The sequence below is a fragment of the Oryx dammah genome, unplaced genomic scaffold (assembly GCF_014754425.2).
Source record: "Oryx dammah isolate SB20612 unplaced genomic scaffold, SCBI_Odam_1.1 HiC_scaffold_16, whole genome shotgun sequence".
NCBI classification, from domain to species: domain Eukaryota; kingdom Metazoa; phylum Chordata; class Mammalia; order Artiodactyla; family Bovidae; genus Oryx; species Oryx dammah.
In genome coordinates, this window is record NW_024070200.1 from 12,784,562 (window position 1) to 12,798,326 (window position 13,765).

The 13,765-nt window shown below is 38.8% G+C and overlaps 1 protein-coding gene across 3 annotated transcripts in view; it reads right to left on the reverse strand.

The window, feature by feature from the left end:
* Positions 1-13,471: 13,471 nt before the first annotated feature.
* The window catches only part of CPSF2 (cleavage and polyadenylation specific factor 2), a 30,629-nt gene continuing 30,335 nt past the window's right edge, over positions 13,472-13,765 (reverse strand). For all 3 annotated transcript variants that reach the window (XM_040256617.1, XM_040256618.1, XM_040256619.1), the window contains one exon: positions 13,472-13,679. In XM_040256617.1, the coding sequence (XP_040112551.1) occupies positions 13,587-13,679 (93 nt within the window). In that variant the 3' untranslated portion in view covers positions 13,472-13,586. The remainder of the gene's footprint in view (positions 13,680-13,765) is intronic.

Here is a 13,765-nt window from a genome sequence, read left to right on the forward strand (position 1 = left end):
GAGAGTTGGTGGTGGGTATATTACTGACACTCTCACTTAGTTGTTAAATGTTAAAGACTTATGTTGCTTCTCCAAAGAAGAGAGCTGGATAAAAAGCTACTCTCCTCTGGGCCTCATTCAGATATCAATGGCTTTTAAAAGTGATACTTAGGCTGTTTGTAATTATGTGCTAGTATGAATATCACCATGAAGCATGACTTTATGAATAAATCTGTTTGCATTTCAGATTATAGAGAAAAATTGGAAACCATCCAAAAACTGGGAAGAGCTAAGTAAATAATGATACAGCCATATGATGGAATATTTGCAGCCATGAAAATATGTTTACAAACATAGGAAATTTTTCTCTAAAGACAAATGCAAAATTGTACACATAATTACATAAACATTTTGTTGAGAAAGATGGAAAGGGGCCAAAATGATAAAAGTACTGCATTTAGTATGGGCCTTGTTTCTTTATGCTTTTCTATACTCTAAATTTCCTATAACGTGCATTTATTACTTATCAGAGGGGAAAGTTTAAAAGGGGGAAGGGGGAAAATGTTTACTGAAGTAGGCGTGATTTCAGCAGTAGAATGATATACCAGGCCTATCAGAATCTTTATAGCTCAGCTGGTAAAGAATCAGCCTGCAAGGCAGGAGCCCCTGGTTCAATTCCTGGGTCAGGAAGATCCCCTGAAGAAGGGATGGGCTACCTATTCCAGTCTTCTTGGGCTTTCCTTGTGGCTCAGCTGGTAAAGAATCTGCCTACAATGCAGGAGACCTGGGTTTGATCCCTGGGTTGGGAAGATCCCCTGGAGAAGGGAAGGGCTACCCACTCCAGTATTCTGGCCTGGAGAATTCCATGGACTGTATAGTCCATGGGGTCACAGAGAGTCAGACACAACTGAGCCACTTTCACTTTCACTTCCTTCAAAGAGTGTCTTAGTAATTTAAAAGTCCATGAGTCTATTAGTAGTATGGCCCTTAGTCATTACTTTTTCTGGCAGCTATCTTTATACTCAGCTTACTGTCCAGTGAAATGCTTTCTTATAAACCTAGCATTCTAGGCTAGGCTTTTTCTTGCCATTATATATTTGTGCCATTGCTTTGGAAAGACAGATGAATTTCATTTTCTCCATAGTCCAAACTTACCAGGATGCTTTTGGGTATCAATGCTGTCTTTTCATTCAAGAGCTATTTTGTTGGGTGGCAGGTCATTTGCAATTGTCTTAACCTACCACCAATATCCTCAACCAGAAAATTTATGAAAACGTCATGTAAGGTAAGATGGGGATATGCAAGTGTGCTTAGTCGATTAGTCGCATCTGACTCTTTTCGACCCCATGGACTGTTTTGCCACCCTAGGCGCCTCTGTTCACGGAATTTTTCAGGCAAGAATACTGGAGTGGGTTGCCATTTCCTACTTGAGGGGATCTTCCCCACCCAGGGACTGAACCGGTGCTTCTGGCATCTCCTACATTGACAGGTGGATTCTTTACCACTGTGCCACCTGGGAAGGCCACCTGGGAAGACGAGGACAGAGCCTGCCAATTCAGACCTCCATGAGTCCATCAATGGCCAGCCTTTAGAAATGACCTTGGACAAACCCACGTGACTAAACCCTAACCCAACCCCCACCTCTCTGTCTTATCCATAAAGATTTTATGCAAAAGTGTTAGATGGCTTTTTGAAATCAGTATATAAGCATTTCTAGAAAAATATGTTCCAAGATTCTCAAGCAGCCTGTGGATTTTCTCATTTTGACCAAAAGAAGACTCTTCTTAATTCTATGGGGAATAGCATAAAGTCAGCAGTAAAGACAAAAGATTCAGTATTTAGATTAATCCATTATCACTTTGATCAAATCAGAAAATCTGCTGCATTTAAACTGTCTTAGAAAAGTCTGACGATAATAATGTCTTTGATCTACATTAGGTCATATGGTAAAAATTCCACTGTTATTTAAAGTAAACTGTGATACATTAGAAGTTACTTTAAAGGACCCTTATCTAGAAGCTAGAAGGATAAATATTAGAGCACTTTTACAGATCAAGTGGTAAAAGCACCCAGTTCACTAGTGATCAGCCATGTGGCTTTGAATAAATCACTTAGACGCCCGAGAGTCAGTTTCTTTTTTTGTGAAAATGAGGTGATACCCAGCCTTTAGGGCTGTAGCAAAGATTGAATGAGGCGATGCATGTAAAAGCGGCAGTAAATAATTATTACGTAGTGAGGTGCTTACCATGTGCCAGACACTCCACGTCATTTAACCCTCATGCAACCCTAGGTGATGGTACTTTCACCATCATATATATCCCCATATATTTGAAGTGCTAAGATTTAAAGGACAGCAAGGAGATCAAACCAGCCAACCTAAAGGAAATCAACTCTGAATATTCATTAGAAGAACTGATGCTGAAGCTGAAGCTCCAATACTTTGGCCACCTGATGAGAAGAGCCGAATCATTGGAAAACACCCTGATGCTGGAAAAGACTGAGGGAAGGAAAAGGGGGCAACAAAGGATGAGATGGTTGGATGGCATCACCAACTCAGTGAGCATGAGTTTGAGCAAATTCCAGGAGATAGTGAAGGACAGGGAGGCCTGGTGTTCCAGTCCATGGGGTTTCAAAGAGTCAGAGATGACTTAGCAACTGAACAACAAGATTTAAAGGAACAGGCCCAATCCACACAAAGAGGTATCCCAAAACTAAAGAACTCTAATGATGTGTCAAAACTAGTATACACCGTAATACCTATTATATGTGAAAATTGGGAGGCTGACAACAGGCCGTAAGCTTCAGTTTCCACGTCTGTAAAATGGGGTTAATAACTGTATCTGTTCTGCCCATGATAATTAGGATTGAATGAGACAACGCATGCAAAGTAGTAGGTTGGCCAAAATGTTCATTTGGCTTTTCCCGTAACATCTTATGGCAAAACCCAAATGAACTTTTTGGCCAACCCAATACTTGGTACAGTACTTGGTACAAAGAAAATATTGAGTGTCAGCTACTAGGCGGGGGCTCAGTTATCATTATTTTTAGTGAAACAGCACTTGAGCAATGATTCCTATTAGGTGAACCAAATCTCTAATATGGAAATAATTATGGCCATAATCTCCATTTTCCATGGGTAGGATTAAGTTCTCATAAGTATTATACAGGTTCCCACATTTGTTATGTAACTGCTGGACTCCATCTTGAACTTACTAAGAAATCACTTGTCCAGGGGCATGATATAATTCCTCCCACTCCAAAATGTTAAGAAGGAAGGATAACTGACTATTTAATAAAAGAACATCTCAGCACTCAATAGGGTGAACTTGGTCCTGACACTCCTAAAGCTTAAGAGTTAAGGGGGTGGATGATCCGAATGATGAACTGACAGGCAAAGATTTCTGCAAGGACAGTTATAAAATAATATTAACGCAGAACTTAAGATCTTTCACTGCTATTTTAGATCAGACGGCACTTTGGATGGTGATCACCACTGTGTGTTCCTCCCGCCATACCTGTTACTCCCTTGAGACTGGGTTTCCACCTTGTTTTCATATTCTCCACTAACCCCACTCCATAGTGATCATTACTTTGACTTAACCCTAGAAAATAATGAGGAAAATATTGTAGCAAAATAACCAAGACAAATACCCAAAGACTATCCAAGTTCCGTGCAAAGTAGAAACCTTTGGAAACTGTGCCGTTTCACCATTGCTGGACCATCACGTGAACCAGGACAGAACACCAGTTGAGGCACTGCCATCTGAGCCAACAGGGTTCAGCTGGCAGGGGCTGCCACGGATCAAGAAATGGAAAGAATCCCCCTCGCTGTGACAGCCGTGTGAGGGGGCTTCGAGCAAAGCAGCCAGCTGTGTGGTCAAAAACTGATTAATCACAGGGACGTGAACAAGTAAGTGACTGTACTGAAGACTAGGGCTTCCTTGGCAGCTTAGCTGGTAAAGAATCCACCTGCAATGCAGGAGACCCTGGTTCAATTGCCTGGTCGGGAAGATCCCCTGGAGAAGGAATAGGCTACCCACTCCAGTATTCTTGGGTTTCCCTGGTGGCTCAGATGATAAAGAATCCTCCTGCAATGCGGGAGACCTGGGTTCGATCCCTGTGTCAGGAAGATTGTCTGGAGAAGGGAATGGCAACCCAGTCCAATCTTCTTGCCTGGAGAACTCCATGGACAGAGGAGCCTGGCAGGCCACAGTCCATGGGGTCACAAAGAGTCAAACACACCTGAAGCGACTGAGCACAAAGGAGGTACAGAGAGAGAGAAAGCTAGACTAAATCTTGTGGAGTAGAAGTGGACCTGGACGTAGATCAGTGTGAACTTGTGGTTTTTAACACAGAGGGATGGATGATGAGGAAACAAGCAGAGAGGGAGGTATTCCCTAACTGTACACTGAGAGGATTTGGCAGGAGTGATGGCACCGTGATAATGCATACAACACAGTGCCCAAATCTTGGCTTTAAATGACGTTCTCCCGAAGAGTGAACCAGGACTCCAGAAAAACGGCTGATGCCAGGACTGCAGTAACGAAAAGTCAAGATGGAGCCTGAAACATCTTGTGGTGACTCAAACTAATAAAGTGCTCAAAGAACCAGGGGGATGTGCAGCCATTAAGGAAGTAAGTATAGAAATTCCTCAAAAAATTAGAAACATGATTACCATATGACCCAGCAACCTCCCTGGGTATGTATCCAAGACTTGAAAGCAGGATCTCAAAAGAGGTATCTGTACACCCACGTTCATGCCAGCATGATTCACAAGAACCCAGTGGTGGAAGCAACCCAGATGTTCAAAGAGATATGAATGAATGAAGAACCTATGGTGAAGCCATACAATGAAATATTATGCAGCCTTTAAAAGGATGGAAATCCTGTCATGTGCTACATGGATGAAACTTGAGGATAGTACACTGAGTCAAATAAGGACAAAAGGACAAATACTGTATGGTTCACTCATTAAGTACCTAGAGCAATCAAAATCATAGAAACTGAAAGTAGGGAAGTGATTACCAAAGGCTGGGGGATTGGCGGGGGGAGGCAGGAAACGAAATTAGTGTTCAGTGGGTACCGAGTTTCAGTGTTGCAGGATGAAGATGGTCCCTCTCTGCTGCACAATCACGTGAATGCACTCAACACTACTGAACCTGAACACTTAAAAAAGGTTAACATGGTGAATTTATTGGTTTTTTTTTTTACCACAATTAAAAAAAAAAAAAGAACCCGAGACTATGTCAAAAGAGCACAGAAGCCAGCTTGAAAATAGTGACAGCACTGTGTAGAATCAAAATGAATCACGATCATTTATAGATTACAAAACAGAAACCATGTTCCACAATGACATAAACAAAGAATAAACAAATGGAGGTGAAGAGAAAGTGCTTACACTAGAATGCCAAGTAAACACAGAAGCCACAGTTTAATTAGAAAATCACCATTTTGGCAAGAACTTATTCAGATAAGAATCATCCATAGATGCTAAAGCTAGAGGATAAATATTTATAAAGAACAGGATATTGACACAGACTCAAAGTAGCTCCCCACAAAATACTTACTGACTGTGGAAAAACCTTTGAAACATAACCAACTGTGAAATATTAACATCACCAGTAATGGGAAAAATTGACTCTTATGAGCTTTCTTATGTTGTACAGAGAACACAGCCTCATTTACTTCTCTGGTATTCCTGTCAAAAACCTGTAACCTGAATCTAGTCATAAGGAAACATCAGACAAATTCAAAGGAAGGGCTATTTACAAAGCAACTGACCAGCACTCTTCAGATATGTCAAGGTCATAAAACAAAACAAATTTATGGAAAGGAAAAACTGAGGAAGTCCTCCAGATTTGAGGAAGACTGAAGGGAAAACATAGCTAAACACATGCATTATCCTGGACTGGGCCCTAGACCATAAAGGAAAGGATTATTATAAAGACATTTTGGACCAATTCATGACATGTGAATGGGGTTTGCGGATTAAATGGTAGAATCTTATCAATATTGTTTTCCTGACTTTGAAGTACTGTAGTTAGGTAGAAGAGTCCTTGCTTTAAAGGAAAAAAAAACTTACTATCAAGCAGTTCAAAAAATAGTATATATGTGTGGGGTTTTCCACTAGTCATGTAGGGATGTGACAGTTGGACCATAAAGAAGCCTGAGCATCAAAAAATTGATGTTTTTGAACTGCGGCACTGGAGAAGACTCTTGAGAGTCTGTTCCTTGGACCGCAAGGAAATCAAACCAGTCAATCCTAAAGGAAATCAATCCAGAATACTTGTTGGAAGGATTGATGCTGAAGTCGAAACTCCAATACTTTGGCCACCAGGTGCAAACAGCTGACTCATTAGAAAAAGACTCTGATGCTGGGAAAGACAGAAGGCAGGAGGAGAAGGGGGCAACAGAGGATGAGATGGCATCACTGACTCGATGGACATGAGTTTGAGCAATTTCTGGGAGATAGTGATGGACAGGGAAGCCTGGTGTGCTGCAGTCCATGGGGTTGCAGAGTCAGACACAACTGAACAACTCTACATATGTGTGTGTGTGCGCGCGTAGAAAGATAAATAAATATGGCAAAAATGTTAACAGGGGATACTAGCGGAAGGCTATAAAGGATCTTTTAAACTATGTGTAATTTTTCTGTCAGTTTAAAATTATTTCAAAATAATAAGTGAAAAAATAAGACACACGTGGTCTTTGACCTATTGGGAATTTATTACTCTGGTTTTTATACTACAAAAATCTCTGCTTAATGAGTAAAACTATTCAAAAGAATAGTTGAAATAAATGTGAAGGAAGCTTTTCTTAATGGGCAATAATGTAAATATAAGATTCTGCTTAATAGTTAAAAATGCACAATGTTCTGAATCTTTCAAATTGCCAACATTCTCTGGATCACTGAAAAAGCAAGAGTTCCAGAAAAACATCTATTTCTGCTTTATTGACTATGCCAAAGTCTTTGACTGTGTGGATCACAATAAACTGTGGAAAATCCTCAAGAGATGGGCATACCAGACCACCTGACCTGCCTCTTGAGAAACCTGTATGCAGGTCAGGAAGCAACAGTTAGAAATGGACATGGAACAACAGACTGGTTCCAAACAGGAAAAGGAGTAGGTCAAGGCTGTATATTGTCACCCTGCTTATTTAACTTCTATGCAGAGTACATCATGAGAAACGCTGGGCTGGAAGAAACACAAGCTGGAATCAAGATTGCCAGGAGAAATATCAATAACCTCAGATATGCAGATGACACCACACTTATGGAAGAAAGTGAAGAACTAAAGAGACTGATGAAAGTGAAAGAAGAGAGTGAAAAAGTTGGCTTAGAGCTCAACATTCAGAAAACAAAGATCATGGCATCTGGTCCCATCACTTCATGGCGAATAGATGGGGAAACAGTGTCAGACTTTATTTTGGGGGGCTCCAAAATCACTGCAGATGGTGACTGCAGCCATGAAATTAAAAGACTCTTACTCCTTGGAAGGAATGTTATGACCAACCTAGACAGCATATTAAAAAGCAAAGACATTCCTTTGCCAACAAAGGTCCCTCTAGTCAAAGCTATGGTTTTTCCTGTGGTCATGTATGGATGTGAGAGTCGGACTGTGAAGAAAGCTGAGCTGAAGAATTGATGCTTTTGAACTGTAGTGGTGGAGAAGATGCTTGAGAGTCCCTTGGACTGCAAGGAGATCCAACCAGTCCATCCTAAAGGTAATCAGTCCTGAATGTTCATTGGAAGGACTGATGTTGAAGCTGAAATTCCAATATTTTGGCCATGTGATGCGAAGAGCTGTCTCATCTGAAAAGACCCTGATGCTGGGAAAGATTGAAGGCGGGAGAAGGGGATGACAGAGGATGAGATGGTTGAACGGCATCAGCGACTCAATGGGCATGAGTTTGAGTAAACTCCAGGAGTTGGTGATAGACAGGGAAGCCTGGTGTGCTGCAGTCCATGGGGTTGCAAAGAGTCAGACACAACTGAGTGACTGAACTGAACTGAACTGAATCTTTCTCATTAGACATACTTCTTTCTTCCTACAATATGTCTGTCTCCTTAAGAAAAATTACATATGGGAGATATTGAGAAACCTTGAGAATTTAAATCCTGTACATCTAGGCTAAAGTAATATTTTCCTTATAACAGGATTTCCATAATCTCATCAGAGACATACATCCTTTGATACTTAACTATGAAATTTAACCCAAACCATAAGTATCTTTATGATTTGTGGTATATTTCACTACTTTTATTTCAATTATAATTTGGTATTTAATAGATAACTCTTTAATATAAAAAATCTATGATAGCAAATGTCTGTCTATAAAAGAAAAGTTTTGGGGGGAATCATTTAGAGTCAAATGGTAATGGCATATGTTGGGCCAAGGCCACAGTGTGTTTCTGAAATAAATTACATTTCTCATAAGCTTGGTACACGAATCTGAAGAGAAATGAGAGGTCCGAAAATAAACAAGGACAGCAGCAGCACCCTTAGAATAAAAACAGCTTCCCAGAGAGATTTGTTTCAAGCCTTCACTAGTTTCTAATGAACAATTAATACTGCATTTTGCTAGTGGTAAAGAACCTGCCTGCAAAAGCAGGAGAGATGTAAGAGATGGCAGGTTTGATCCCTGGGTCGGGAAGATTCCCCTGGAGGAGGGCATGGCAACCCACTCTAGTACTCTTGCCTGGAGAGTCCCATGGACAGAGGAGCCTGGTGGGCTACAATCCATGGGGTCCCAAAGAGTGGGACATGACTGAGTGACTTTCACTTTCAAAAAAAATTACAATTGTGTCAAGGGAGGAAAAAAGGAAATACATATGATAAATTGGATACTGAACATTAAAAATAAATTCAGAAAGTGATATAGTACATCCTTATGAATCCTTTGTGTATTCTCCACTTGAAATTATCACTCAGTATCAAGTTTGAGTAGGATCCACGGAATCAGTGACAATTTCACAAAAGAAGCACACACACTTGTGGTTCTCTTCAACAATGAGGAAAGATGCAAAACTCTCCAAACTTCTACTATTTTGCTCCTCGAAATCACATTTTAACTTCATAAACTAAAAGGAAATGGACTTGAGTAATGAAGGAAAAAGCACCCAAAAAACGAGCGGTGTGGGTATGTGTGTGGGGTGGGGGAGGTGGGCATAGAGATGGATGGGAGAGAGAAACAAAGATACCCTCACTTTCAGCAAAGTCCTCCATTTTTATTTTGACGATCTGGGGTATTTTCTCATAAACACAATTAAGGTGGTTAGAGTGAGAGAAAAAGCACAAGAGGAGAAAAACCTTCCCTTGATCCTCACCCAGGCAGATCTGAAGGTTCCTTCTCTAGTTCCGTGTATCGTCACATATCCATCCACTCTGTAGATGCCATGTGGCTGGATAAAAAAGGGGTTGGGGTGGTGGGGAGCAACCACCACCCAAATAAACAAGCAAACACAATCGACCTCTCAATCACCAACTACTATTTACACCCTTTGACTTAAGTGGTAACGGGTTCATCAATACTTAAAGGACAATAAACCTTATTTTATCTAAACCTCTAGAACCTTAAAACCAAAGAAAAGTACAGGATGTGACATTTACCCTTTCTGTCCCCACCCTATCTGCCCCCCCAGCCCCCCACCCCACCTTTACTGGCCATCACACAGGATGGAAGCAGTCCTCTCTGAGCAGGCTACTGTTCATGCTGTTCCTACAGCAGATAAAGTGAATATATTCACCCTAAGCAAAGTGACTATAACTAAGGAACCAGAGTAGTACAGCAGTGCAGGAAAAAAAAGTAGTTGAAATTTACAGCTTAAAATCGCAGACTGCAGAATTCATCTAGTTCAACATATTTATTTTAGTATTGAATTAGTGGATTCTATAAGGATTCTAGATTAATTTAGCATCAAATGAATGAACTCTATGAAGGCTAGGTTCCAATTCCACCTCTGTCTCTGACTAGCTACCTATCTTAAGCAAATCCCTTCCCTTCCACAGGCCCATTCATTCAACACTGAAATAAGTGTATCAAACTAGATGAATTCTACAGTCCTGCTCAGCCTTAATGTTCTAAGATTTTAAGTTACAAATTCTAACTACCTTTTTTCCCTATTAAAAGTGAGAGGGCTTTTTTTTGCAGAGATTGATAAGCTGATTCTAAAATCCATATGAAAATGCTAGGGAACCAGAATAGCCTAAATAATCTTGAAAAAGGTTGGAGGATGTACACTTGCTGACTTAAAAACTTGATACAGTTACAGTATTCAAAACAATGTGGTATTGGCATACAGATAGATGTGGGTAGATGAATAGATCAGTGAAACAGAACTAAGACTCTAGGAAGAAAGTCATTCATTCACGGGCAACTGATTTCCAACAAAAGTGGCAAGAAAATTTACCTCATATCATATATAAAAGTTAACTCAAAATGAATCAAAGACTTAAATATAAGAAATATATTTAACCAAAAACTCTTAGGAAAGAAATAGGCATACATTTTTGTGATAATTGATGAAGCAATGGCTTTCTAAGATACGACACTAATAGTACAAGGAACTATAAAAAGTAAAAGATAAATTAGACCATCAAAATTTTAAAGTTTTGTGTCTCAAAGGACACCATCAAGAGAGAGGAAAAAATGTCTACAAATGGGAAAAAATATTTGCAAGTCACATATGTTAAGGATTTAGTATCCAGAAAACATTTTTAAAAAATTAAAAAAACCTCTTTAACTTAACAATAAAAAGATAAATAACCCGATTTAAAAATAGGCAAAGGATCTGAACAGATACTTACCTGTAGAAGATACACAAACGGCCAATAAGTACAAGAAAGAAGCTCAAAATCATCAGTCATTAGAGAAATGGAAATCAAAACCATAATGAGATACCTCTTCATACACACTAAAATGGCTAAAGTAAGACACTGCTTCATCAGTGCTGCCAAGGTCATGGAGAAACTGGAATCCAAATACACTGCTGGCAGGAATGGAAAATGGTGCAGCCACTTTGGAAAACGGTCTGGCAATTTTTCAAAAGGTTACACAGAGTTACCATATGATCCAACCATTCTACTTTTAGGTATATGCCTCTCTAGATTGAAAACATATGCCCATACAAGAACTCGTACACAAATATTCGTTCAGAGCAGCATTAGTCATTCTAGCCAAAAAGTGAAAACAAACCAAATGCCTCTCAACGGATGAACGGACTAAAACAAATTGTGGGGCATCCACATGGAGTATTATTCAGCCACAAAAGAATACTGAACCATGCTACACCACTGATGAATCCTCAAAGTTACGCCAAGTGAAGAGTCAGACCCAAAAGGCCACACACTGTATGAGTCCATTTTTTTGAACTATCAAGAATAAGTAAACTCATAAAGACAGAAAACAGACTAATGGTTGCCCAGAGTTGAGAAGTGAGAATGGGGAGTGCCTGTTAATGAATATGACGTTTCTTTTTGGGGTGATGAAGTGTTCTGGAATTAGACAGTGGTAATGGTTGCACAATTTTGTAAATATACTGAAAAAAAAAACCCCAATGAATGTAACTTTAAAAGAGTGAATTTTAAAGGTATGTGAATTGTATCTAAAAAAATTTTTTAAAGGCAAAGACCCTCCTTAGAAAACTGATTTCCTCACTTCTGTTTCAGGCCACCTACTGGTTCATGAAAATTTTTTAAAAATCTGTAAGATTTGACATTTATAATCCCACTGACACGAATTGCAGAATAAAATTTTTTAACCTAATTATTTATAGATATCAACTGATGGTCCACTGTATTTAGTTTGCTTCTGAAAAATAATAATCTAAAGTTCCTCTGAGCTCATGATTTATCTCAGAGTCCTTTTTAAAATTTACATTTTTCTTATGCAACTGAGACTAAACAAATATCTTCATTTTAGAAATTTCAGTAATATTGTCATCTAGAAACAGATGAAAACATTACTCCTACATTGACATTAGTTAGCACAGCAATCTTCAATTCCTGTTCATAGGACGATAGAAAGGCAAAGCAAGAAATGATTTTTCAGTATCAGTACTGCAATGTAATATGTATAACTTGATGCTTTAAGCCATCAAACAAGTGCAGACTTTCTTTTCCCTGGAATATAAATAGAATTCTAGGCTTACTCTGTTCAGCAGTAAGAGCTGAAGTGATTTTTTTTCAAAGCTCTACAAAAAAAAAATACCCTTTATCTTCATCACCTGCAACATTGTTTTGTATATCTGATTTTCAGTACCAGAAGGCTGTAAACTTTGCATCAGCAATCTAACTCACAGTAAGAGCTCTGTAAGCATTTGAAATAGAATGAAATATTAATTCTTGTCTGATATCACTGGGTTGTACTATGCATAGTTCCATATAAGTTAAACAAGAAGACTAATTCTTCTAAAAATGCTGAAGTGTAGAGAAAGGAGGAGTTAAATAACTAAGAAGTAAACATCAAGGTCTGTCATGATTAAGCTACATTCTAAAAAAAGCATCAACAAATTACAACAGGGTGACATGATTTTCATTTTTAAGTTCAATGCAAATTGCAGGTACTGTTTTTACTCTTAAACACAAGTGGTTTACACTGTATCGAGGCTGCTGGCCCCAAGAAAGACATGAACATAGGAAGGATGGTCTTGTCCAACTTCAGCATTATTTTTGTAGCAATATGTATAAAATTCAACCACTGTTTGGGCAACCTTAGGAGAAAGCAAGCCTAGGAGATGAACACATTTACACCTCTTAATTATACTGTTACCTTATAAAAGTGTAAAGTTCAACATTTGTTCCTCTGAAAGCAAAGCACTGAACAGTCTCCAATACAGTAACCAAGTTGTGAGTTAAGATGTGTTTAAACGTACGCAAGACCTTTAAGACTTGGAGTTTTTTTCAATTACATATATCCAAATGACAGTGTTATAATTCAAACTGAACAACAATAACAGGAACAAAATCTTGATAAAATAAGAAAAGGGGGAAATAAAAACTGATTTCTGAACCAAATGTATCCCATCTCATGGAAGAGTGAATCACTGGGAAAGATGCCACGGAGAAGAGAGCCTCCACGTGAAGGAAACTGCATACAGGAATTCAAGAGTTACAGCACATACTCTTGGTTTTTTGTTTTTTTTTTTTAAATACATAGGCCTCAAAAAACTGTCTTATCAGTTTTTTTTTTTTAAAGCACATCTTTTTAAAAGAAATTCCTACTTTTCATTCCAGAAAATATAAGAAACAGTTTGCAAGAATTCATGCAAACATGCTTCTCTAAGGCCTTGAACGGGTTTGCTAAGTTGCATTGTTTAATTCAAGTAAAAGCCCTTCTAAAATAAGGGGTCTGTAAAGGAAGCCAGTTACCTTCAACTCCAAGGCCTGTGCACTTGTAAGGATCTCTGATACTCTGAAAGCCAAAAGGCAGCATGCTCATTTGAGCAATTGCAATATGGTTTCTATTTACATTTTTAAAAATCAAATGCATGTTAAGTTTTTCTGGCAGATTCTTTTTATATGTTACAAAACAAAAAAGCAAAAGCTTAGAATAAGAATCCTTTTTTCTTAGAAAGGTCAAACAGATACTTTTTGACATCATGTCCTTTACACAATGGCATACTGTTCATATAAAAGGTCTCTTATCCTATAAAAATCTTGACAAAGGCAGCCTTCTAATCCAATGCGTCCAGTTTCCGTCTAGAAACCAAGTAGAAAAAAAAAAGTTCTTTAGTACATTTTCTATCCATTAGTATGCAGACATGATAACCAAAACATATTAACTA